Consider the following 25,293-nt stretch of genomic DNA (forward strand, 5'->3'; position numbering starts at 1 on the left):
GCCCTCGGGTGGCCTCGAGCACAGCAGCCGCAGGGCATGGGGTTGGCGGGCCACGTCCCCCAGGGCCCGATGCGCCCCACGGCTGCGGCCATAGCTCTGGCCTGGCGGCCATCCTGAGCCCTGGGGGAGCCTGGTTAGCACAGGCGGTGCCTCGGAGGCTGGGGGCGGCCACCTGGGGGGGCGTGCGGGGGCCTCACCCTGGGTCCCCCGCAATTTACAGCTCGTCCATATGCACGACGGCCCCTGGAGGCCCGGGCCTCTCCCAGGAAGGCTGATGGAAGGCCGGGAGGAACAGCCGCTGGCCATGCTGCTGGGGGCGGGCAGGGATGGAAGGAACGACGGAAGGCGGAGATGCATGGTGCAACGTGGCCGAGGCAGGGGCCCCCACAGGGGCTCTCGGAGCGCGGGACCCCAAGGCCTCCCGGAGGCTTGCTGGGGCGCTCTCCGCTCTCAGAGCCTGGGCATGTGATCTGCTCCTGCACAGACCCCTCCTCGACGGGCCAAGAGCCCTGGAGGGGCTGGTGGGTGACACCTGCTGCCCTCAGGGGCCCCCACTCGGCTTGGCTGACATTTGGGGTCACAGGGATCCTCCGTGTAGGGGCGGCCCTGTGCGTCGCAGGATGGACCCAGACGCCTCCCAGCGCTGTCAGACAGGGGGGCAACATCGTGCCAGTGGGGCCGGGGGCGTGAAGGGACCGCCGCTGTGCCCAGGACCCTTCCTAAGGGCGAAGCACCCCGGCAGGGAGCAGAGGTGGGTGGGGAGGCAGCCAAAGCCGGGCTGGGGGCGTGTGAGCACACGTGCCCAGAAGACAGGTAAGGCCACCATCTGCGTTGTGGCCACAGGCTGGGCCTCAGGGGCTCAGGGCCGCTGAGCAAAGGTGCATCTCAGCTGGCGACCGCATTCCAGGGACGCGCATCCCCACTCGCCCGCCATCGGGGGAGGACGGAGGCCCCGGGAGGCAGAGGCGCCGGGCCCGGGCAGCACAGGCACGAGACCCCAGGGCGCCGCAGCCCGTGCCTGGGAACCGTGGGCAGAGCTTCCAGGCGCTCATTGACGAAACCAGGCGCAGGGCTGGGAAGGCGGCCTGCGGCCACGCGTGGACAGCGAGGGCCCCGCTGCAGGGCGGCCTGGGGAGGCGCCCACAGACCTGCAGCTGCCTCCTGGCCCAGGGCTGAGGCCGCGCCGCCAGCAGGCCCCACAGCAGACTGCACGCAGCCGGCCTCCCCCCATGGCCGCACCTGCGTGGGCGCCTCTGGGCCCTGCCACCTGCCCCCGGGAGCCGCGTGAGCGAGCCCAGCCCACCCCGACCGGGAGCTCCCGGCGCCAAGGTCACCACGGGCGCGGCCAGGTCTGCACGGGGCGCGGGTGGAGGGCCCCAGCAGTGCAGGGAGTCCCAGGTAGTGCCGTCGGGGGGACAGGTGTGTGGTGGGGCAGACGCAGGAGCGGCCACCGGGTTCTCCGTGGGCAGCCAGGTCCTCGGGATGGAGGCAGACAGCCGGAGGCAGGTGTCTGTCGGCAGCCCGAGAGCTGGGGGGATGGGGGGGCACCAGGGCTGCTGTCCCCTGCTTCCCGCAGGCTGGCCGTCGGCGTCCAGCGTGTGCCCACGGCCCAGCGAGCGGTGGCCCGGCGCTTCCTGCACGGCTGCGAGTCTTGCCGCGACCGTGATCCTGTGTCCTCTCCTTGCGGCAGAGGCCGGGGACTCGGGGCCCCCTCGCGGCAGCAGAAGCCGCCTTGCCCGACAGCGCAGAATCCACCGGGCCGGTGCCAAACCGCGGGGACGACAGCGGCCTGGGCCCCCGGGGCACTGCCCTGTGAGACAGAAGTCGGGCGGAAGGGGCTCCTGGGCCACCTGGGGATCCAGGGAGCGGCAGGCAGGGGCAGCGGGGACCAGGGGAAGCAGAGGGACAAAGGACTTCTTCCCCAGCGCTGCTCCCACAGGCCCACGGCACCCAGCCTCCCCTCCGTGGGCCCAACAGGGGTGCTGAGCGGCCCCGGCCCTGCCCCACCCGTGCCAGCGGCCGCGGAGCACCCAGCACAGCAGCTCCCGGGCGACAGCAGAGCCACTGAAGGGGTCACGGAGCCACCGTGCAGCCCTAGTCTAGGGCGGCCCTGGCCTCTCGAGGGCCTGGGGTCCGGGGCCCAGCAGCTGCCACAGTGGCACCTGCACCCCCACCAGGGCCTCCGGGAGCCCGGGGTCGGACACCCAGGGATTTCGAGGCCACCGTGCCTCTCTTGCCCCCCTCTTGCCTGCCACCGGAACAGAGAACCCGTGGTCTCCTTCCCAAGCCTGGCCCGCCGCCACCAGGACCCAGACTGTCAGAGCGGCTGGGACAGAAGGCGCCGGGGCCTCTGGTCTCCGGGGCACACACCCCAGCGCCGCATGACCCGGTGCGTGCTTGAGCTTCCAGAGCAGCTCACGTGGGGCCAGGGCAGCTGCAGAGCCCCCAGGCGGCCTGCTCCAGCCCGGCGCCCCCACCCAGTCTCCGCAGCGTTGGGACACCCGGGCTGCTCACAGCACAGTGTCCGCGTGACAGCGTGGGGGACGCGGCGGGAGAAGCCAGACCGAGACGGGCACCTGCTGCGGGGCTCTGGTTCACGAGCAGGCACGGGCCATCTGTGTGGCCGCCTCGTGGGCGCAGGCCTCGGGGCCCCAGTGGGTCTGGGTGCGGGTCGTCTCCTGCTCCCTGGGTATGGGTTACACGGGTGTGCTCAGTTCTGGGGGTTCCCTGAGCTGGACGCTCGGGATGCTGGGGACACTCGGGCTTTCCCTGAAGCCTGGGGACCTTCCGTGGGGTTTCCAGGACCCACGGAGCCAGGGGCCTGACTCGAGGGCCGTCCACTCACCGGCTGCAGCCCGTCCTCCTGCCTCCGGCTCCCCGGGCGGTTGATGAAGGACCGTGTGGAGCCCTTGTAGTGGTTCAGCAGGCAGACGATGACCACGACCATCACCGTGACCACCACGACGACGACGATGATCTGCGCAAACTCCAGCTCCGCTGTGGTGGAAAGGGAGAGCGGTTACCGCGTGCCCCGGGCACCCGGGCTCTGCGAATAGGCCGCCGGGCCTGCAGGGCCCCATCCTCTCTGCCCCACGGGGCTGCCCTTATCCCCGGGCCTGCACAGGGCCACCCCGGCCGGGACCTAGGGGGGCAGGGGACACGCGTGGTCCGACCCACCTGCTCGGTGCACCCCACGCCCAGTGAGGCCTGAGGCAGGGGTGCTGACGCCCGAACCCTGGCGCTGAGGGGTGCACGGGGCGCACCTGCACAGGGACCCACGTGGCCTGCAGGTGTGCCCCGCACCAGCTGGTTGCAGCCCGGGCTGCCTGAAGGGGGGCGGCTGGAGGAGAGCCACTTGCGAGCTCTGCACCTGCCGGGCACGGGGGGGAGGAGGCGCCTGGGGTGCTTGGGTGCCTGGCGGGTGGGGAGGGGCCGCGTGCAAGCTGTGATCCTGCGGGGGGGCCCGGGGCGCTCAGGTGCCTGGGGTGATGGGGAGGCTGGGGGGCGGCTGTGCCAAAGCGAGCCTGCTCTCCCGGGTGAGGACTCCGGGACCCGAACCCTCTATGGTGAGACACACTTTGCAAACCACATCCAGGGGCCACACAGACGCTGCGACGAGAAGGGCGCTGACCATGAGCTCCGCCCCCTGACCTCGAGGCCAAGCCTTTGGAGGGAATCTTGGAGGCGCGCTGCGCGGTGCACAAGCCCTCACGTGCCCCGCTCCCAGGCCGGCGCCCTACACCTGCTCCCAGCCCGTGGGCCCCGCGGGGACGGCCCTGCACCTCTACCGGCCCCTGGGCCCGCGGGGACGGTCCTGCACCTGCTCCTGGCCCCTGGGCCCCCCGGGGATGGCCCTGTACCTGCTCCCGGCCCCTGAGCCCCACGGGGATGGCCCTGCACCTGCTCCTGGTCCCTGAGCCCCCCGGGGATGGCCCTGCACCTGCTCCCGGCCCGTGGGCCCCGCGGGGATGGTGAGGCTCGGTGGCGAGGCCAGCCCCAGGGCCTGCGCCTCCCGCTCCCGAGCTGCCACTCAGGGCTCTGCTGGGCACTGCCCACCCTTGTGCGGGGGCCCCCACATGAGACGGTGGAGGGACAGCGGGGCCCCGGGGGATGGTGACGACGGCAGCACCACCTGGGCGGGCGCAGGGATACTCGGGCTCATGACAAGGCTGCCAATGGGTGCGCTGTCGGCGGGTCCCTGCCCGGAACCTGCGGCACACACACGCACAGACCCACGTGTACCCACCTGCACATGCGCGGGCACACGTGTGCTCATGCAGACAAGACGTGCATGTGGGTATGCACACATGGGCACAGCGCACATGCAGACACTCCTGCTGCGGGCCCAGCTGATGGCCAGCACGCGGGTTCTCTCTGTGCGCGCTCACGTGCAGCGCAGCACAGGAGGGGACTGGGTGGCACGTCTCCCCAGGGCCTGTCCTGCGAGCACCCGCCACCCATACCCCGGAAACGCAGTGGCTACAGCTGGCACCGCCCTCCGCCCTCGCCTTCGGCCCACACCTACCCAGGGCACAAAGGCGGACAGACAGGCTTGCAGGCCTGGCCAGACCACACCTGCCACGGGGCCTACGAGTGTGACCAGCCCAGATGTGCGCCCTGCAGAACGGGGAGCCCAGCCTGGAGCAGGGAGCTGCTGAGCCCGCGTGAGCAGCAGTGGAGGCTGGGGCTTTGCCGGGCACAGCCCTCTCCGTGGGCACATCCGGGTGAGGAGGCTCGGCGGCCCTGGCCCGGGCAGCTCCAGAGGCTGGCCGTCAGCAAGGCCCAGGGTCTGCGCCCCGTTCACCCCCACCGGCCCGGCTGCCACCGTCTGGGCAACCCCAAGGCCTGTGGCCGGACATCAGGTCACATCATGCCCTAGGACTGACCAACGTCAGTCCTAGAGGCTTTTCTCAAGAAAGCTTCACTGCTCTATGGACACGGGAAGAGAGGAGAGTGATGGGTATAGCGAGGGCCCCGCACAGGCTCCGCGAGTCAGTTCTTCACTTGGAGGATATCTTTCTTTCTTTTTTTTTTTTAAAGGTTTTATTTATTTATTCATGACAGACACACAGAGAGAGGCAGAGACCCAGGCAGAGGGAGAAGCAGGCTCCATGCAGGGAGCCCGACGCAGGACTCGATCCCGGGACCCCGGGGTCACACCCCAGGCTGGAGGTGGTGCCAAACCACTGGGCCATCGGGGCTGCCAGAGGACGTCTTCCTAAGTTCATCTTTTCCTGCAATAGAAGCCATGCAGGTATCTATTGGCAGCAACACAGTCAAATGATATTTCCCATAATCCTGTGAGCACTTGGGTTATATCTGTGTTTCATCTGAAAAGGATTTTTACTATAAAAATAATGAAGACTCCCTTAAAATGTGAACGATACACAAGGAAATAGTGCAGTCTGCCCGCTGTATCTGTGCATTTGCCTGTTGAATAAGGGCTTTATTTATTTATTTATTTATTTATTTATTTATTTATTTTTATTCATTTATATTTCTTTCTTTATTTATTTATTTTGGCTTTCTTCTTTTAATGAACAGAATCATCGTACAAATACATTGTTCTGGTTTTTTTTCCCCACTTACTATATCCCAGACATTTTTAAAACAAGAATACATTAAAAACCAGTCATTCTTTTTATGGTGTCTATCTATTCCAAAATACCGATGTACTGGAATTTAATATTCTCCAAGTGATAGACATTTGGGTATTTGTTCCTTTTTCTTTCCTAGTATGACCAAAGATTGCGTGTCCATGTGTATGTTTGTGTGTGAAAATGAGTGTTGACCTACATTTTAAGTATCCCTACAGGAAAGATTCCTAAAATTGGAATTAATGGGTCGAGGATATTTCCTGTTAAATGCTGATGGCTCCTGACACTCCGCCTTGTGAAAAGCATCTTGCCCACCCCCCCCCCCCCGGCTCATCAACACTGAATACTCACCCTTTCCATTTGCACTAATCTGACGGGCAAGAGTATGTACCTTGATTTAATTTGTATTTCCCCAATTACTAATAATTTTAGATCCTTCCTTATGGTTATTGGCAATTTATGTTCTTCTTTTTCATAATTCAATTAGTTCATATTAGCTTATTTGTTATTTTCTCACTTATTGGTAAGCAGCCAGCAGCCTTTATGTATTATGACCACAAAGCTCTGCCTGTTACATGTGTCGCAAGTATTTTCTTCTCGTCTGTCACTAAGTTTGCTGTTTCTCTATAAAAGATATAAATCTTAAAAAAAAGATATAAACCTTTATGTCATGAAAATTACCATTTTTTTTCTTTTATGGCTCCTAAGCTTCCTGTTTGATTAGGAAGGTCTTCTCTAATATTCTAAAAATGTTTTCTCTAGGATTTCTATACATTGCATTTTTATATTTAGATCTTTATTCACTCTGGATTTGTTTTGTTTTTTTTTTGGTCGGCATGAATCTTCTGATCTAACATTACATTAAAAAGTTGATCACCACTGACTGTTACGCTATATGTTGGCAAATTGAACTCCAATAAAAAAAAATTAAAAAAGTTGATCACAAGCAAAGATAAGAAAGATCTCGGGATCCCTGGGTGGCTCAGTGGTTTAGCGCCGCCTTCAGCCCAGGGTGTGACCTCAGGGTCCCGGGATCGAGTCCCACGTCGGGCTCCCTGCTTGGAGCCTGCTTCTCCCTCTGCCTGTTTCTGTGCCTCTCTCTGTGTCTCATGAATAAATAAATAAATTTTTTAAAAAAAGAATAAGAAAGATCTCAGTTGTGAGAAAGTGTACGGAATCTTTCTTTTCAAGGGGACTCCCTGCTCCAAGGTTGCACATCCTCAGCTTTGTCACCGTGGCAGGTGCAGGCCCACTCGGGCGCCGATGCCTGGAAAAGCCCACCCCACCGTGCTGCACGTCCACACCCCCCCCCTTGGCCCCACACTCCTGCTTTGCTTATACGCAATTCTCCAGGGTTTTGGTCTCCAGACCCCTCAATACTCTTAAAAGCTACTGGTTACCCCCAAAAGAGCTTTATTTGTATGGATGACATCTATGGATATTTGCCATATTTACACTTAATACTGAAAAACTCTTAAATTTATTCATGAAAAAGTAAACTCCTACGTTAACATATGTAAGAATCATACATGCTATTTTTTAAAAACAAAAATTCAGCGACGAGAGCAGCGTTGCTCTACACCTCTGCACATCTCTTACACGTAAGCCTTAGTAAAAGACAGCTGGAGTCTCCCCTCTGCTTCACCTACGTCTGTTGTGACACGTTGGTTAGGTTGGGGCACGCGACGGCGATCTGGCTTTATTGGCCACCGGGGACTGGGGTCGTGGAGACCCCCAGAGAGCCCGGAGCCAGGATTTGAGACGTGGACGGAACAGCTCCTGGGCCGCCGTCCTGAGTTTTCCAGCACAGGTGTAGCTGCAGCAGGTGCACCGATGCAACACGGGACTCAAAGAGCCCAGGGATCCTGGGCTCCCAAGTGATGTCAGGTCGTCGGGGGGGGGGGGGCGCAAGGGCACCGGCGGGCAGGGCCTGGGCTCCCGTGTCCCCCACCGAGGCAACCAGCCGGCCTGCAGTGCAGCTGGCCAGTCCGGGCGACAGGGGCCCGTCGGGGCTCCGTGGCTGCAGCTGTTCCTGTGCGGGCTGGCCTGGCCTGGAGGCCGCCGTCCTCACACACGTGGCCTGCTCCCAGCCAGGAGCCGCTGGGCCTGGCTGCAGTCTCGGGGCACCTGTGCTGCCCCCTGTGAAGCCCCGGGTGGAGGGACACCGTGGGCTCAGGCCGAGCCCCACTGCACGTGGCCTCTGGGCGAAGGCCATCGGTGCAAACAGGCGGCCACGGAGGGTAAGCACAGCCCACTTCCCCCCGAGGGGTCCCGCGCGAGCTGGGGGTCAACAGGGAGCGCTCTTGGGGACAAGCAGGGGGCACCCAGGCTGCAGGGCAGCTCGCCCTCCAGACTGGGGCTGCAGGGGCGCCTCCCCTCACAGCTGCTCTCCCATAGCCACGTGCACCCCCACGGGGACCTCCACGGCGACACCCTCCCGAAAGGCGAAGTGCATGGTGGGCCCAAGGCAGGTGGGACGCACGAGGACAGTGACAGTGACGTGTCCCTCCTTCCCACCCGCCAGCTTGCTCCCGCAGGCAGGTGCTCAGAGGCGGCTGCACCCCCAGGTGTCTCGCTGTCCCCGGACGTGGCTTCGCGGCCCGGGCCTGATTCCGCGCCCTCCTCGAGGAGGTGCTGCCAGGACAGGGCAGGGACGCTGTGAGCGGGAGCAAGCCCCGCTTTCTCACTTGCCGTGCGAGTGTCAGGGAGACTCAGCACACTGTTCTTCAGGTGCCCGGTGTCCAGAGTGCCGAACCCCTGATCTCGACCTTTCTGGGCTTCGGGGCCCACAGTTCCCTGTATTGCTGTCAGGGCGCTCGTCATTTCTCGCTGAAACCACCGTCCCTCCAAGGTGGCAGCTCCTGGTACAAGCTCCCCACGCGCGAGGTGTGTGAGTGCGTGCACCCCCCTCCCCGCACATCACTGGTTCCCCTGCTCTGTGCTCCAAGCCCGGGCAGAGGATGTGGAGTCAGGCACGAAGAGCAGCAGAAGGTCCCGCGAGGCCTGTTCTTCGGACGCCGCCTCCTGAGTCGCGGCGGGGAGCCACCTGGTGCCACGGAATCACAGGCTCAGTACCAGGGGAGGCGACGCGGGGCCGCCGGGGCCCTGCCTCTGTCCCCCGGGGCCACCCACCGCTGCCCCCCGGGAGGCTGTGTCCTGACGGCTGGGGGTGCAGCCGTGCACAGACAGGAAAGGTGCCTGTGCGTTTGGTTTCGGGACTGGGGGTGGAAAGAGGAGGCTAAGGAGAGGTGAACTCTGGAAGAACTATTAAAAAGAGAAAAATCGAAAAAAAATCTACAGGAACAGTAGCGTTCTGAGAAAATAATAGGAGATTTCAGGGTTTCCAAAATTCCATGCGCCCTATTTGGACCCCGAGCACAGCCCACTGGGCAGTTTCCCTGGATTCCTACGGATACTGGCACCAACAGAGTAATGACAGAAAGCAACCCATGCAAGGAAGTGATTTTAGGCCAAAGTCGAATTTTCACATTCCCCCTTCTTTCATGGGGCTCTATCTAGTTCATGATGCTCTCCTGGATGAGTCACTGCTATCCAGACACCAGAAACTTCATAATACATTTAGCCTAAAGCTTACAGGAAGACATCACAGCACCTCATTTCATCACCATGAAACAGTGACAGTGATGCTGGCGACGATGGGATCTCTTCATTTTTATAGAAATATCCCCACGGAACTCCAGGCTGCTCAGTGGACAATGACGGGATCAGAAGAAGTTGTGTGAGGCCTGGTGACCCATCCTCTGGTTCGGGGAAGAGCTGGGCTGACTCACAGTAGAGGCCTGAGCGTCCGTGATTTTTATTTTATTTTATTTTATTTTATTTTATTTTATTTTATTTTATAATTTTATTTATTTTGTTTTGTTTTGTTATTTTATTTTATATTTTATTTTATTTCATTTTATTTTGTTTTGTTATTTTATTTTATATATTTTTTATTTTTTTATTTTATTTTATTATTTTATTTTTTTATTGGAGTTCAATTTGCCAACATATAGCATAACACCCCATGCTTTTTTTTTTCTTTTTCCCCGTTGGTGCTATTTTTAAGGACTCCGGGGAAGTGTGGCCCTACCATTCTGCTAGGACACTCACTTCTATTCGTGGGATGATCAACACCATCTTCCACTTGGTCTCTCCTCCATAATGTATCATCCTTCACAGGAGTCCTACTTTCTTTCTTTCTCTCTATCTTTTTTTTTTAATATTTTATTTATTTATTCATGGAAGACAGAGAGAGAGGCAGAGACGCAGGCAGAGGGAGAAGCAGGCTCCATGCAGGGAGCCCGACGTGGGACTCGATCCTGGGACTCCAGGATCACGCCCTGGGCCAGAGGCAGCGCTAAACCGCTGAGCCACCTGGGCTGCCCGGAGTCTTACTTTCTAAATGTCTGATCTTAAGGCTCCGGGCCCTCGGAGACCCTGTGCATGAGGCGAGGTGGGGGCAAGGCCCGGGCCTCTCTTCACCCCCCCCCTTGCACCCAGCCAAGGAAACCCCAGGCAGCCAAGCCCTGCAGAGCACGGTGATGTCACGGGAAGGGCTGGACGCCTTCCACATTGCCATCCCCCCCGCCATGGACGCTTCCTCTCGAACCCTAACCAGCAACGGCACCCCCAAGTGCAACAATCCACCGGGAAAGCTGAGAGCGCGGCTCGCTGCCACCCAGGCTTGCCCGGGCAGCCCCCTCCAGGGACTTGGCCGAGGTCCCCACCGTGGCTCCAGCACCGCGGGCGAGCGTCTGCCCTTCCTTGCTCTCCGTCTTCCTGGGCAGAGGGGCTTGGTGAGAAGCCACAGCCTTGAGGTGTCTTACTCTGCATTTATGGCTGTGGGACACCTTGAAGGTGCCCAATGTTCCTACAGGCTGCGTCCTTTCCCCGGTCCCACAGAGCCCGAGCGGGGTGGGGGGGGGGCGGCAGTTGGAATAGACATCAACCGTGATTGCTTCAAGTTTGTGGACCGTTAGCTTAAAAAAATATGCTTGGAGGCTTTAACGGCTGAACGAAAACCCACACTCACTAAACACCGCGGCCGAGCGGGGAATCCAGCCTGTGTTACGTGAATGACTTCACAGCTTGGAGTTCAGAAGGCAAGAGAGCGAGAGGGCCTCATCATGATTGGACTCCGTGCCTTGAACTTCCTTGTCCTCGGATGGACTGGCTGTTGGTATCTGACCTATAACAAGAGGAACGAAAGAAGAGAAAGAGAACCACCCCACAGAAATTTGCCGACTCAGGGTCACCCAAGCTTTATTGTCCTTAAGAAGCTCTCCCCCGAGGGCAGCCCGGGGGGCTCAGCCATTTAGCGCCGCCTTCAGCCCAGGGCGTGATCCTGGAGTCCCCGGATCGAGTTCTGCATCGGGCTCCCTGCATGGGGCCTGCTTCTCCCTCTGCCTGGGTCTCTGCCTCTCTCTGTGTCTCTCATGAATAAATAAATAAAATAAAAAAAAAAAGAAAGAAATCCGTACAAGGAAGGGTCCCAGCTCTCTAATGTGCTTTCAACGGTGTCCGGCACGGAACCATATTCCAGCAAACCCTACTGAGGACCTCAGTGACGACATCCTGCCCAAGGTTTTCCTAAAAATCATTCGACTGTTATTGTTCTAGGCAGTGTGAACGGTCACTGGAGAAAAGAACCTTGTAAAAAAAAAAAAAAAAACAGAAAGAAAAAAAAAGAAAATCTCGTGGTTGCTCTACGTCACCTGTTTACAGGTGTAACACCTGTAACACCTGTTACAGGCTCCTCCTATTTATATAAAGTGTTTTGCATGATAAGGAAGGTGGGAAACGGCACTTAGGATGTGTAGGGGGAGAGAGGAAAGTGGAGCGAGTCGGGTGGCACCGGGCCCCTGTGGGCGAGCCGTGGCCCACTCCCGCCTTTGACCGCAGCCGCGACCAGGCCTTGAAGGACGCCGGGAGCCATGACTGGCTGACACCGAGTCCCCAGGATGCAGGCCTGTGGGTCCATGTTGCTACAGTGACATCTCTTTAAATCACGAAGGTCCAAGCGTTCATCCAGTACGACTTTCTGCCTCGCATTCCGAAATCTAGAGTCTCACGGTCTCTTCAGAGAGAAATCTGGCTAAATATGTCCTCATCCAACATGATTGACGGGATTTTCTGAAAACATAGCAGAGGAGTAAGAGCAATTGCAAACCTTTTAAAAGTCTATCCCTCTGCTAGGTTATAAATGGAAAAAAATCCATTATAAAACATGCATAAACCCATAATTCCCTCCGTAGGATTCATTTAAAATCCACCCCCGCCCCGCCCCCACATTATCAATTTAGGAAAATGTCTCAGAAAAATATAGTCTGCACGGGTACCATCTCCTCTGCATTTTTGAGCCGTGGCTCCTGGAGGCGCCGTGGCCTGCGGTCCCGGAGGTCTGCTGTTACGGGGCTGGGACCCGAGCAGCAACCCAGGAAGCCACCCGCATCCTGAGAAACACATCTAGTCTTGCAAATGCTGTTGTCAATGACTCACGGTGAGAAAAAAAATAAAAGGTCCCCACCGAGTGTAGCCGTGGGCAACAGGGGTTTCGGGGGGGTGGTGGTGTGGGGAGGCGGGCTCAGGTGCGGCAGGGCCGAAAACACTAGACCACGAAGCAACAAGGCCGGTGTCCACGTGCTCGGTGGGCAGCGGGAAGGGATGACGAGACGACAAAGGGGCGCAGGGCCCAACGCCCCTCCCACGGGGAGCCGTGTCCTGGGCATCCTCCAGCGGCCGGCCCTTCCCGGGGCGCGAGGTCCTGGGAGGAGTGTCTACGCCTCTCAGCCATGGGCTCCGACCGACTCCGAGGACCCCCCACAGCCCCGACAGCCATGTCAGCCGCAGCTCGGGTACCTCAGCTCCAGGACAGCTCTGTCCCGGGGACTCCCCCAGGGTGCCGGCGTTGGGGCGGCTGCTGCACATGGCGAGGGGGTCCCATTGGGCCGGGGTCCCATTGGGCCACGGCCCCCAGCTCAGAGCCCCCGGCGGGGTGCGCCTCCCCACCGGTGCGACACTCCGGGCCGGAGCTCTGGCCGCGGGCTGTGGCCACCAAGTGTCGGCCGCCACCCCGAGAGGCCGGGGCCTGTGGCAGGAAGCTGTGGATGGCCCTGGGTCTCAGGTCCCGAGGGTGGCTGGGCCAGGACCCTGGACAGCGACACGGGGGCTCCCGAAGCCTGAGGCCCTTGCCGGGTGCATTCTGGGCAGCAGGGTTCCTGGGGGCCCAGAGGTCCTTGCCAGGTGCACTCCGGGCAGCAGGGTCCCGGGGCCCAAGGGCGCCCTTGCCAGGTGCACTCCGGGCAGCAGGGTCCCGGGGCCTGAGGCCCGCACGGTGCTCAGGCGAGTGGCCAGCCTCTCGGGGGCTCGGAGGCACGGCCGTGTGACAGCACGCAGGCAGGCTGCGTGGCAGCGGGCACCTTTCACAGGCACTGTGCGGGCCCGTGGGGAGGGCACAGGCCCGGGCAGTGGCGCCGCCAGCCCCGCTTGGCGCCTGGGGCAGCCGGGGTTTCTCCTGACTTAGGACCAGCGGCGGGGACACGCGGGCCTCGCCGGAGCCGTGGCAGCAGGAGGAGCTGTGGGAGCAAAGCCAGCAGCGGCCCCCTCGGCCCCGCGTGTCACCTGGGCTCCAGCCGGGTCCTGGGCCTCACGTCACCACCAGGTCCTCAGCTTGGCCACAACTCGTCACGTTTCATGTTTTAATCACTGGGGGGTGGCGGCAGGACGGGAACAAAAGAATCGTCAAGAAGGTTTTTCAGAGATTTCACGGGGAGAAGGGAAGTGGGAATTTCAGCAAGAAAGTCAACAGTCGCGCGCATTTGCATGTGCCGAGCGACACAGCCTGATTTTCCTTGAGCCATTTCCAGATTTAAAGCAGGACTCTCCTTTCTTGTTCTGCTTGTCCCCAACTCGCCCCGAGTCACATGCTGGGTGGGGCGGAGGGCGGGCTCGGGACGCCGGGCTGGGGTGCGGTCCCCAGGGCGGGGAGGCTCAGACACCTGCTTCCACCGGGCGCTGCGGACCCTGCTCCACGGCCCCGACCTCGCCATCCGGGCGGCGCTTCCTGCTTGGCTTAGGCAGGGAGACGGGGGCGCGGAGAGGCGAGGCCTTCAACGGGGATATTCAGGAGCCTGAATGTCGCCGCCAGGCACGTCTGTCTCTGGAAGCCAGGGATCAGCTCAATGTCACGAGAGTGTCGGTCACCATCGGGAGGGCTGGATCTGCACTTTGCTCCTGGCCACGCTCGCGCTTCGAAATGGTTGCAAACAGTCAGTCTGACAATTACCTGTCTCCCCATCTCCTGTACGGAAGGCGCCCTGTTGCCCCCTCCACAGCCTCTGTGGACACACCTGGGCCGCTGGGCCGCTCCCTCGTCACTGGCCGTGTGGCCGCGCAGGGTGGCGGGCCACTCTTAATTACACTTCTTGTTCGTTCTGTTTAACTGTTCTCCATGTTTAATCCACTTAAAAATCACTTTAAAAGCCTCTGACCTTACGGATGAGCTTGTTCTCAAAATATTGCCTGAACCGCAGGCCGCGAGCGGAGCGTGGCGTGTGGCACCAGCAGGCCACCAGCCTCGGTGTGTACCCAGGGCCGTCAAGGCCCAGCCACCCGGCGGTGCCGTAATTTTGTTCCAGCCTTGAGGGGGGCCTTGAGGAAGAAAGGCCGGTGGCACACGAGGGGTCCCAGAAGCCTGGGGCTCGCGGCCCGTGAAGGCCTCAGTCTCGGGCCCTGACGGCATGTGGCCACCGCGGCTTCCCGATGGGCAGGAGCCAGCCAGTTCCTCCTTTAACTCAGAGGAAATGGCGGTGCTCGCAGCAGACCGGTGGGGGGGCATGGGCCGGAGGGAGGGTGGGGGCCGGAGGGGCTGCTGAACACAGCCCCAAGGGAGGAAGCGTCAGAGCCTTTGCATTTAGGAACCCTCCCCTCCCTCCTGTCTTTAAATATGCATCTCAGAGTGGGTGCCCCGGGCTACCTGCCTTTGCTGGGAGCCAGGAAATGTCCGAGTGCTGTGGGCGCTCTCCTGCATACCCCGAGGCCCTGGGAGGGTGCAAGAAAGGTCACTACCACAGACATTTCCGGCAACCCCGACCCCGACCGGACGGCCTCGCTCTCCGCTCTCCGTGAGCCCACCCTGCCAGCCTCTAGAGCTTTCCTCCAGAGACGTCTCCGTTTCACCAACTGCCCTGACAGATACTCAAGGAGCAGCTGCCGCCCTCGGGAGGAAACCCTGGCCCCTCGACGGAACTGGACAGTCGAGCGCTCGCTGCACGGCTCCACCTGCCTCGGGTGCTGTGGGGGCAGCTGCTTCTTTAAGGGATGGACCAGGCCCTGGACGGGCTTCAGCCAGATGGGAACAGGATGGGCTGCTGCTGCGACTGGGAGCATCTGCGACTCGAGGGGCCCAAAGAGGCAGCCCGGGGCTGGCGTCCTGGCTTAGGGGCTACTCAGGGCTCGTCAGCTTCAGAAAATACTTCAGGGAGCTACAGGGGTGCTCCGCTCCCCCAAACTCTTGCCCCGTCACACGTTAGTAGCCTGGGTTAGTGTCCTGCCTGGCTGCGTCCCTGGAGTTAATCACCCGGGGCCCCTTAGTCACGCCCCGCTGGCTCTCCCTACCGTGCTCCCTCCCACCCTCAACAGGTATCCCCACCCACAACAGAAATTTTAACAGGTAAGTATATTTGGGGAGTCAGTAATACTTTTGTAATGCTTGTACAGCAGAAAATGAGCATTTATAAACATCTCCAGAGAGCTCCCAGAAGGTTCCAGATAAATGAGCATTTATAAGCATCTCCAGAGAGCTCCCGGAAGGTTCCAGAAAATGAGCATTTATAAACATCTCCAGAGATCTCCCGGAAGGTTCCAGGCACTTGCAGGTGCTGTATATCTTTTACCTTCATGCCAACCCCGGCAGGCAATTTGCTTATAGAAAAGCCGAAGCTCAGAGGGGGTGAGGGCTTTGTCCAAGGTCAAATGGCTGCTTAGACGCAAGCTGGGGGCCGCGCGGCCAGGACGCTGGGCAGCCTCGCTCACAAGTTCCTACCCACCCCGCCCAATAGTCGGTTCAATATTGAAGCAGTGAACGTAGAATTACCCAAACTACAGTCCCCTGAACTAACCAAAGTATGTCAGCAGATTGATACTTGGAGCCTTAGGGCCCGGCTGCCTGATCCCCTTTAGGCACTAACTTGCAAATTCCTGTTAAGGATTCTGCGACTCCACGTGTCGCCAGAGGCTCTTGGAACCATTTCACGTGTCTTGGACTGTTCATGTGACTCCTGCTAAGAATCAATGACCCTGTCCACTACAAATTCCTACTCTTTGAGATTTATTACTATGCTGTAAAAGTTTGCTCTGAGGTGAAGTTTTCCACATAAAAATTAAGTCCTGGAATTTGGCCTTTAGAACACAAAACAGCTCCTTTTCAGTTTGCTATGCTTAAAGTATGAATGAGTATTTTAAAAGAACGTGGACTACTGCAGACTCAGAGCACAGCAATGATTTGATATCTGTGCACATTAGCCTATAGCGTGGAATCATTTACTGATGTATTGTTAGTGCTTAAAAAATTGCAATGGGGAGGGGAGGGATGCCTGGTGGCTCAGTTGGTTAAGCAACAGATTCCTGATTTCAGCTCAAGTCATGATCTCAGGGTCGTGAGATCAAGCTGCGCGTTGGGCTCCATGCTGGGCGTGGAGCCTACTTTAGATTCTCTCTCCCTCTCCCTCTGCACCCCGACCTCTGGCTTATTCATGCTCTCTCTGTGTCTTTAAAAAAAAAAAGGCAACAGAGGAGTTTTTATGCAGAAATACGAACACTCTTCATATGCTCCAACCACCATGCTTGATACTTCCATCCTTGCTGATAGAAATGTCAGCAAATACAAAAATATGGAACACGGCGGAACTAACAAGCTGACAAGATGTATTAAAAGCTTATTTAATAGGGCACCTGGCGGGCTCAGTGGTTGAGCGTCTGCCTCCAGCCCAGGGCGTGATCCTGGGGTCCCGGGATCAAGTCCCACATCGCGCTCCCGCATGGAGCCTGCTTCTCCCTCTGCCTCTGTCTCTGCCTCTCTGTGTGTCTCTCATGAATAAATAAGATCTTTTAAAAAGCTTATTAAATAAATTAGTCTAAATTAAATATCTTTAAAATAGCTTCCTAATATGCAACAATACCCCATGCATTAATAGACTCTGGCATTCACACACATGATCTATGCCACCATAATATTTTTTCTTCCAATGGAAAAATAATTATATATTATTCTGTGTTTATGGTGGTATAGATTTTCATAATGGCTAAGCTACTCCTTAGTAAGTGAATTACACGCCTTTGAAAACCGCAGCTCCTCTGCCAAGCCCTAGAAAAAAAAAGAAAAAAAAAACAAAGGCAATATAAATTTTTTATAGTGGCTAACTTTTAGGGCCAGTCAGACCCAAGTTTGAGCTCCAGTCCTGCCATTTGACTGTGTCAGCTTGAGCTTTGCCTCTGTTTCCTCCTTTGTAAAATGAAGCTAGGAATACCTGTATCATCAGGTGGTTGGAGGGCAGAATATGATGACTTATCTAAACCCTTACCACTCAAAGTGGTCCAAGGAGCATCAGCATCGGCATCATCTGGGATCTGGTTAGAAATGCAGGACCTTGGATCCCGCCCTGGACTTCCTGAGCCACAGTCGGCATTTGAACAAAATCCCCAAGTGATTCATCTGCACATCAAAGTTTCTTCTGAAACTTCGGTCTAATTCAAACTCCTCATTCAGATTAAATGACGAAACTGGGGTTTGAAGAATTTGTGACTTGTGCACACCACACAAAGGAAATGAGAGTGGAATCCAGGTCTGTTTAGGGCCCAAGGGATCGCTACTCAAGAACGATTTTAAACAATGGTACTTAACACGCATGCATTTGTGTGGACACGTGTGTAAATTCATAATGCTGCCCTCTTGGGCTAAAGGCAGGACCCAGGACCACAGGGTAGGTGCTTCCTGCTGTCCTCCTCGCTGTGCTAATAGGCTGTTGTCGATCCACCCACACTTCTTAGAAAAAGTATTAGGGGTGGACAGTGTTGTCAGGGCTCACTGAGCTGAAGTAGCTTATGTTAAAAAAAAAAAAAAAGCCTCTGGTGTTGGAATACAATCTCTAGGATATTTGGCATTCTTCATAAAAACTCCAGAAGTTCTTGAGGACTTCTGGATATCATACATTAACAGAGAGTTCCAATTTTGCCTTCTGGGGAAACTCAAGTGCCACAAGCAGACTCTTCTTAAAGACAGCATTATGAAGACGCCGTCAGTCCACTCCATGAACTTGGGCCAGCTCCCACGGCCTCCCCAGCTTCCCCGTTCCCTGAGAGAGCCGGACATCAGGAAAGTAGAGTGCTGGCACTGGGGTCCCAGAAATAGCTTTCGACTTCGGTTGCGTGCATTCTTCCAGTGGCACTTCCCGAACTGTTTCTCTTAATCAACAAGACTTATTGATGGTGCCTTCACCAAACTGCTGTGTCTTCATCAGCAGAGGCCCCTTAAATGTGTGGTAAAAGTTAGCTAGTCTAGCCTCTTCACCTTTCAGATAAAATATACACATATTCTATTTAAAAACAAATATTTTGATATTTAAAATCTTCAATGTAGCTACTCAGAAAAATACTTTATTTTGCTTTTCAAATATATTTCTCAATTTCATCTAGAAGCTAGAAGGCTGAATAACTTTACAAGTCATCCTATTTCTGGCCAGATCATGAAAAATAAGCTCAAGGGACGCCTGGGTGGCTCAGCAGTTAAGGGCTCAGGGCCTGATCCCGGGGTCCTGGGACCAAGTCCCACGTCGGGCTCCTTGCGTGGAGCCTGCTTCTCCCTCTGCCCGTGTCTCTGCCTCTCTCTCTGGGTCTCTCATGAAAAAATAAATAAAATCTAAAAAAAAAATAAAAAAGAAAAAGAAGCTCAAGATATTTATAGCTCAAATCTTAGATACTACAATTCCACTCCTAGTTCTTAATTCCATAAAAACATTAACCCCTTGGAGATGGAAATGCCTTTTTCATCAGCACCACACTACAGGCAAACACTGTGCATTCTCCTATACATACAGTATACAGCAAAATACATGGCACCCATAGTGGTGTGTGCTATTGCTAAGTTACTGAACAACACTGGGATCATTATTCTTGAGAATTCTAAAGCACCGGCCTTTTCACAACCATAAGCATTTCTTGGACAATCTGAATCTGGAGGAGAGGTGCAGGCTATTGTCTCTGGAGCTCCTCTTTGTCTTGCTTATAAATTTCAGGATGTGTCTGAGCAGTTCCAAGATAGGTTTAGGTTCCTGGCTTTAGTGAAAGCATTAATTTCTTCAAAAGTTGAGAAAAAGTCACAGCACATCCCAGAGTTTTAGTTACTGTTTTAAAGCATACACTAAGGCAAACAACTAGAAAAATCACAGGCTAAGAAGCCAAGTTAATCCAAAATCACCTCGGATCCCTATAACTCTACTCAGTTCTCATTCTTGACAGTCTACGACAAGCTTAGCATACATATGCTTTAAAAGCAAGAACCACTGTTCTCTGGTATCAGACGGTCTTTGAAAACACGAGATCCATCCTCATTTATGTCAGAGTTGGGCGCTCCTTACTTCACAAGTGAGGTGAGGAGACAGGGTACAAAGAAAGCCGGGAACTATCCTAGAACATGACATCCCTAGTTCATCCCGAGCAAGAGAAAGAGTGCCAGAGTGCCAGCAAGGAGCACGTGAACAAACGAATGAATAAGTGAACAAGGGTCCTGTAGGAGGAGGGCTTCTTGACCTAAATAATCGCAATAACAGGTAATCCTTACATAGCACTTACTATGTGCCAGGCAGTGTTCCAAGCACTTTAACTCATTGACTTAATCTTTACAGGTACCAAACGAATACTGGTTACTTTCCCAATTTTACAGATGGGAAAATGGAGTCATACAGAAGTTACGCCAAGCACTGTGCCCAACGTCACATAACTGGTCAGTGGTCATGGGAGGACTTGAGCCAGGAAGTCTCACTCCAGAATCTACTCTTAACCACTATCCTAGCTGTGGCAGATCCAAAGTAGACCCCTGCACCAAATCCTGTTTTCAGAAGGACCTTGATGGATAAACCCTATTTAAAAGATTCAAGGAATGAATTAATTCTCTGAGACCAAGGCTCTTGGAAGGGGTGATCAAACACAAAGACCATTTAACTCTACCTTCTGAGAAGGAAGTCTTCTCATCTCGGGGAAGACACTGTTGGAAGCAAACGTAATCGTACCCTTGGGCAATTTTTCCTTTAGGTTAAATTTAAACTTCTCCTGGTAAATTAAGGCTATTGTCTTTTGTCCCTTTCCTTTTATGGGGCTCTGAAAGGATGATTCTATACTGGTAGTATAACAAGGTAAATTAAAATAAATGTAAATATTTATAAATGAAAATCAGAGTTTTCCAGGAAAAAAAAAAAAGAAAGCAACCCATCCCCTTTTTTCTCTATCTCTAGTTTGTAATGTCCATAATCCTTTCTTTTCTTTCTAATTTAAATGTCCTTTCCATTGAAACCTATTCTGATACTGAGAATTGTAATGTGCCTGAAGGAATGGTTCAGTTTAATATCTTATTCATTTATGAAATGAAAAAGTACTGAAACTAACAGATAATTCTTAAGCCCACTATAATGTCAGTCAGATTTCTTTGTTTAAAATGAGGGATCTTTCTACAAAGGCAATGAAATCACAACAAGGAAATGGGAAGAATTTAGTTGTGCACACGAGGCCCCTGATTAACCAGAGACAACGAAGATCAACTGGGCTTTGAGGACATCTTACCACCATGAAACGGTCAGAAACCAAAAAGGTCAGGAAAGCAGGCACTCAGGAGTCCCTTTCCTGTGGATCAGGTGGAATGTGGTCCCGTTTTCATTAAAAGTGACCTTCAAGTCTGTTATGCTCAGCAATAAACACCCAAATTAGTAAAGCAACCGAATACAATAAAATAGAGTGACAATAATAGAAATGTTTGGAATTTTCATAGGACAAATGGTTTTCTGGTTGAAATTCAATCTTAGTTGTACAAATAAAACTTAAAGGCCCAGAAATGATAATGTTGCAAATGCCTTTACAATTTTTTCCCTGTAATGAACCTTAAAGAAACACTTTCTAGAATTATTTACCATTTAACCCGCTTAGAAATCTGGCCAAGGCTGGCTGCAGGGTGGAAATTTGGTCACACATATTCCTGTTGGTGAGTTTTGGTTGAAACAGATAAAACAGCAAGTGGGGAACTCTGGTCTGATTTCAGATAGTGGCTCTTAATTCTTAGGTTATAGGTTCTCTACACAATCTTTATGCCCAGAACACCTCGGCCTTAGCTCCTCCTGGTGGGGTCTAACTCTGGGCAGGAGACGAGTGTCTGGTGCCACCTCCACTGTTGCCTGAGACTGCCCTCAGGAGGTCGGGGCAAGGGGAATCCTCATGTGTTCCCTCCCTTCACTGCTGGGACCACATTTCCGTGTTCTCACAGTTCTTCAAGGCCCAACACCTCGGACTCTTCAAATATCCGCATTCCACTTGTACTAGGATTCACTTAATAGAAAATTGTAACTGGGGTTTAAATTAATGCATTTGAAAAAATTTCAACCTCTCCTAGGTAATTGTATCTATGACGTCATGGGTTCGGTATGCTTGGGATTTCTTTTCAAAGATTTTATTTATTTATGCATGAGAAACACACAGAGAGAGACACAGGCAGAAGGAGAAGCAGGCTTCTCGCGGGGAGCCCCATACGGGACTAGACCCCAGACCAGGATCACATCCTGTGCTGAAGGCAGATGCTCAACCGCTGAGCCACACTGGCATCCCAATATGCTTGGGATTTTTTGTGAAGTATATTAGTAAAAATTTACAGCAAAATTAAATTTGAATACAATTTTTTTTGAATACAATTTTTAATATTATTCATAAAATAAAAATTTCTTACCATTGCCCATTTAAGAAGAAAGGCCTGCTATATAATTTAGTTTCAGTGAATTATGAAAGGAAAACATGATTTATACACATATAATGTTTGAAACTGAACATATTTAAAATATACTATGGGAGAGCCATGGGTGACTCAGTCAGCTAAGCGTCTACCTTCAGCTCAGGTCATGATCCCAGGTTCCTGGGCTAAAGCCCCGCACTGGGCTCCCTGCTCATCAGGAAGTCTGCTTCCCCCTCACCCTCTGCCCCTCCCCCTTCCTCCCTTGAGCTTTCTTAAATAAATAAATAAATAAATAAATAAATAAAATCTTTAAAAAAAAGGAGCTCCATAGTCCCACTCTCCAGGAAAATAACCAATAAAGATTATTAAAAATTAACCATTTAAAGTTCTGAAAACTATCAAAAGTTGCATACAGCAAATTAAGAAATATTATGCAGCAAATTAAATCTAAAGCAAGAAGAAGGAGGGGAGGGGCACCTGGGTGGCTCGGTTGGTCAAGCGTCTGACTCTTGATTTTGGTTCAGGTCATGATCTCAGGGTCATGAGGCAGAGCCCTGTATGGGGCTCCACACTCAGCACAGAGTCTGCTTGAGATTCTCTCTCTCCCTTTCCCTCTGCCCCTCCCCCTGCTCACATGCACTCTCTCTCTCTCTAAATAAAAGAAATATTTTTTGAAAAAAGGAGGAGAATAATAAAGATTAGAGCAGAAAATAATGAAATACAAATAGAAGAATAGATAAAATCAACAAAACCAAAATTTCGTTCTTTGAAAAGATCAACAAAATTGACAAACCATTAGTATACTGACAAAGAAAAAAAGAAAAAAAGTGACTCAAGTTACTAAAATCAGGAACAAAAGAAGCAATGCTAGCATTCCCATCTTATAAATATAAAAAGGATTATAATGAAGTAACATGCCAACAAATGAAATAACTTAGATATAATGGAAGAACCCCTAGGACGGCCCCTACTACAAAAACGGATTCAAGAAAATCTGAATGGACTTATAACAAGATATTGAATTAGTAATTTTATAACTTTCCACAAAGAAAAGTCCAGGACCAAATGGCTTTATTGGCAAATTTTACCAGACATTTAAAGAAGAATCAACTAATTCTTTACAAATTCTTCTAAAAAATAGAGAACATTCCTAATTTATTCTATAAGGTAAATATTACCCAGATAACAAAACCAAAGACATTACAAGGACAGAAAATAACAGATCAACGTCTCTTATGACATTAGATGAAAAGTCCTCAACAAGATACTAGCAAACCAAAATCCAGCAACTTATAAAATAGATTGTATATCCCAATGAACTGGGATTCATTCCAGGACTGCAAGGTTGGTTTAACATCCAAAAATCAATTAAAGTAATAGACCATATCAATAAAATAAAGGACAAAAACCTCATGATCATCTCAAAAGACACAAACAATGTGGTACTCAAATAATGTGGAACGGGCACAAGGCTAAGTATGATCGACGGAACGAACAGAGAGTCAGGAAATGACTTTCACATTTATAATCGATTCATTTTTGACAGAAATGTGTGATTGTCGGGGAAGAAGAGTCTTTTCAACAAATGGTGATCGCACAACTGGATATCCATAAGCAATGAATTGAAACTGGACCTATTTCTCCACCGTACACAACAAATGAATTCAAAATGGATCTATATTATATATATTCCCCAAATGAATGAGACCATATAATGATAGTGAAAGGAAATAAAGGGGAAAGGAGAAAAAATGAGTGGGAAATATCAGAAAGGGAGACAGAACATGAGAGACTCCTAACTCTGGGAAACGAACTAGGGGTGGTGGAAGGGAGGTGGGCGAGGGGTGGGGGTGACTGGGTGGTTAGCACTTAGGGGGGCATTTGATGGGATGAGCACTGGGTGTTATTCTATATGTTGGTAAATTGAACACCAATAAAAAATAAATTCATAAAAAATGGATCTAAATGTAAGAACTAAAACTATTATAAAATTCTTAGAAGAAAACTCTATAATCTTTATTATGCAAAGCCTTCTTAATGATTCCCTCAAAAGAACAAACAACAAAAGAAAAGTAGACATGGTGTCCTTGAACAAAATTAGAAACTTGTGCATCAAGGAAAAGTGAAAAGACAACCCACAGAATCAGGGAAAATTTCTACAAATCACATATCTCATTATATATTTAGAATATATAAAGAACTTTTACAGCTCAATAATAAGACAATCCAATTAAAAAATGAACAAAGGATCTAAATTAGACAATTTCCCAAAAAAGATATCCAAATGGCCAACAAGCACATGAAAAGATGTTCAGCATCATTAGCCATCAGGGAAATGCAGACCAACACTACAGTGAGATTCCACTTCACGCTCACTGGGATGACTATAATCAAAAAACTGGTAATAACAAGTACTGGTGAGAACGTGGAGAAATGGAAACCTTCATATATCGTTGATGGGAATGTGAAATGGCGTAGCTGCCATGGAAAATGGCCTGGCAGTTCCTCAAAGTTAAACATATATTTACTATATGACCCAGCAATTCCACTCTGGGTATATAATGAGGAAAAAATGGAAACATATATCCACACAAAAACTTGTATAAATATTCACAGCAGTAATATTCCTTATAGCCAAAAAAGTAGAAACAACTCAAATGCTCATCAACAGGAGACCCCAGAGCGCCTTGTACGTAACCATGTCTGGCAAAGCACGGTGAGGAGGGAGGGAAATCCAGGCCCAGGTCAGCTTTCCCGAAACCTCCCAATCTTGCTCATAATGCAAGACTGCCCCCCCCCAGGGCAATTCGAAATATTTGCATACTATTATTTTGTAAATAGTACTTCACATATTTAAAAATACTTCTCCAGGTAGACTCTCCTTTAATGCAATCAAGTTTAGAAATGTGAATTGGATGATAAATCCTTAAGAGATTGCTAGGATCTGGGGCATGGGGGTGGCTCAGTCATCTGATTCCTGATGTCGACTCCGGTTATGATCTCCGTGTCCTGAGATCAAGTCGTGAGTAGAGCCGCATGCTGGGCGGGGTTCTCGGAGTTCTCTCTCCCTCTCTTTCTGCCCCTCCCCTGCTCTATCGCTCTCTCTCTCTAAAAAGGGGGGAAAAAAAAGCCCGAAGGGATCACAGCGCTCATTGTCCCACCTTGGAAAGGCCACACCTGCACTCTTCCTGGCGTACAGCCTCCCCCACTGCGGTTAAAGCCTGGCTGACCACAGCACGGGGACCAGGTCTACAAGCAGCGGGGTGTCCTGTGGGCGCTGCCCCTGGGATCCCAGATCGGGCCCTCTCCACGGAGCCCGTGGCCGCCCTTCACTCCTCTAATCCTGACATCACCCCTTCTGTGGCCTTCGGGGACAAGGGAGGCTGGGCTACTCCTCGGGTCCCGGGTCGCCTGCAACCAGCATTTAAAGCAATAGAATAGGACGGAAAATACCGGAGTGCACACCGCAGGGGCCAGCGGGGCGACAGGAGCCGGCTCCCCCAGGACACGGACACGCGACCCAGGGTGGCTCTGCACCCTGACCACGGCCCCGCCTTTGCCCCGGGTTGATAGAAGACGCACCTGTCGCCAGAGCGCAGGCCAACAGCTTTGAAAGGCCCTGGTTGAAAAAGTGACTGACTATTCAAATATTTTATTTCTCCCTGACTAAATGAGGTGAATCCTCTTCCACAAGATGCCATATGCTTCCCC

The 25,293-nt window shown here is 53.0% G+C and overlaps 1 protein-coding gene across 20 annotated transcripts in view; it reads right to left on the bottom strand.

Moving 5' to 3' along the window:
- The window catches only part of LOC129514487 (low-density lipoprotein receptor class A domain-containing protein 4-like), a 387,588-nt gene that overhangs the window by 14,449 nt on the left and 347,846 nt on the right, over window positions 1–25,293 (bottom strand). For 19 of the 20 annotated variants that reach the window (XM_055333088.1, XM_055333089.1, XM_055333084.1 and 16 more), the window contains one exon: window positions 2,846–2,997. In XM_055333088.1, the coding sequence (XP_055189063.1) occupies window positions 2,846–2,997 (152 nt within the window). Of the gene's footprint in view, window positions 1–2,845; window positions 2,998–10,632; window positions 10,789–25,293 lie in introns of all 20 variants that reach the window. The other variant, XM_055333098.1, reaches the window with a different exon arrangement.

Source organism: Nyctereutes procyonoides, unplaced genomic scaffold (genome assembly GCF_905146905.1).
Source record: "Nyctereutes procyonoides isolate TBG_1078 unplaced genomic scaffold, NYPRO_anot_genome, whole genome shotgun sequence".
NCBI classification, from domain to species: Eukaryota; Metazoa; Chordata; class Mammalia; order Carnivora; family Canidae; genus Nyctereutes; species Nyctereutes procyonoides.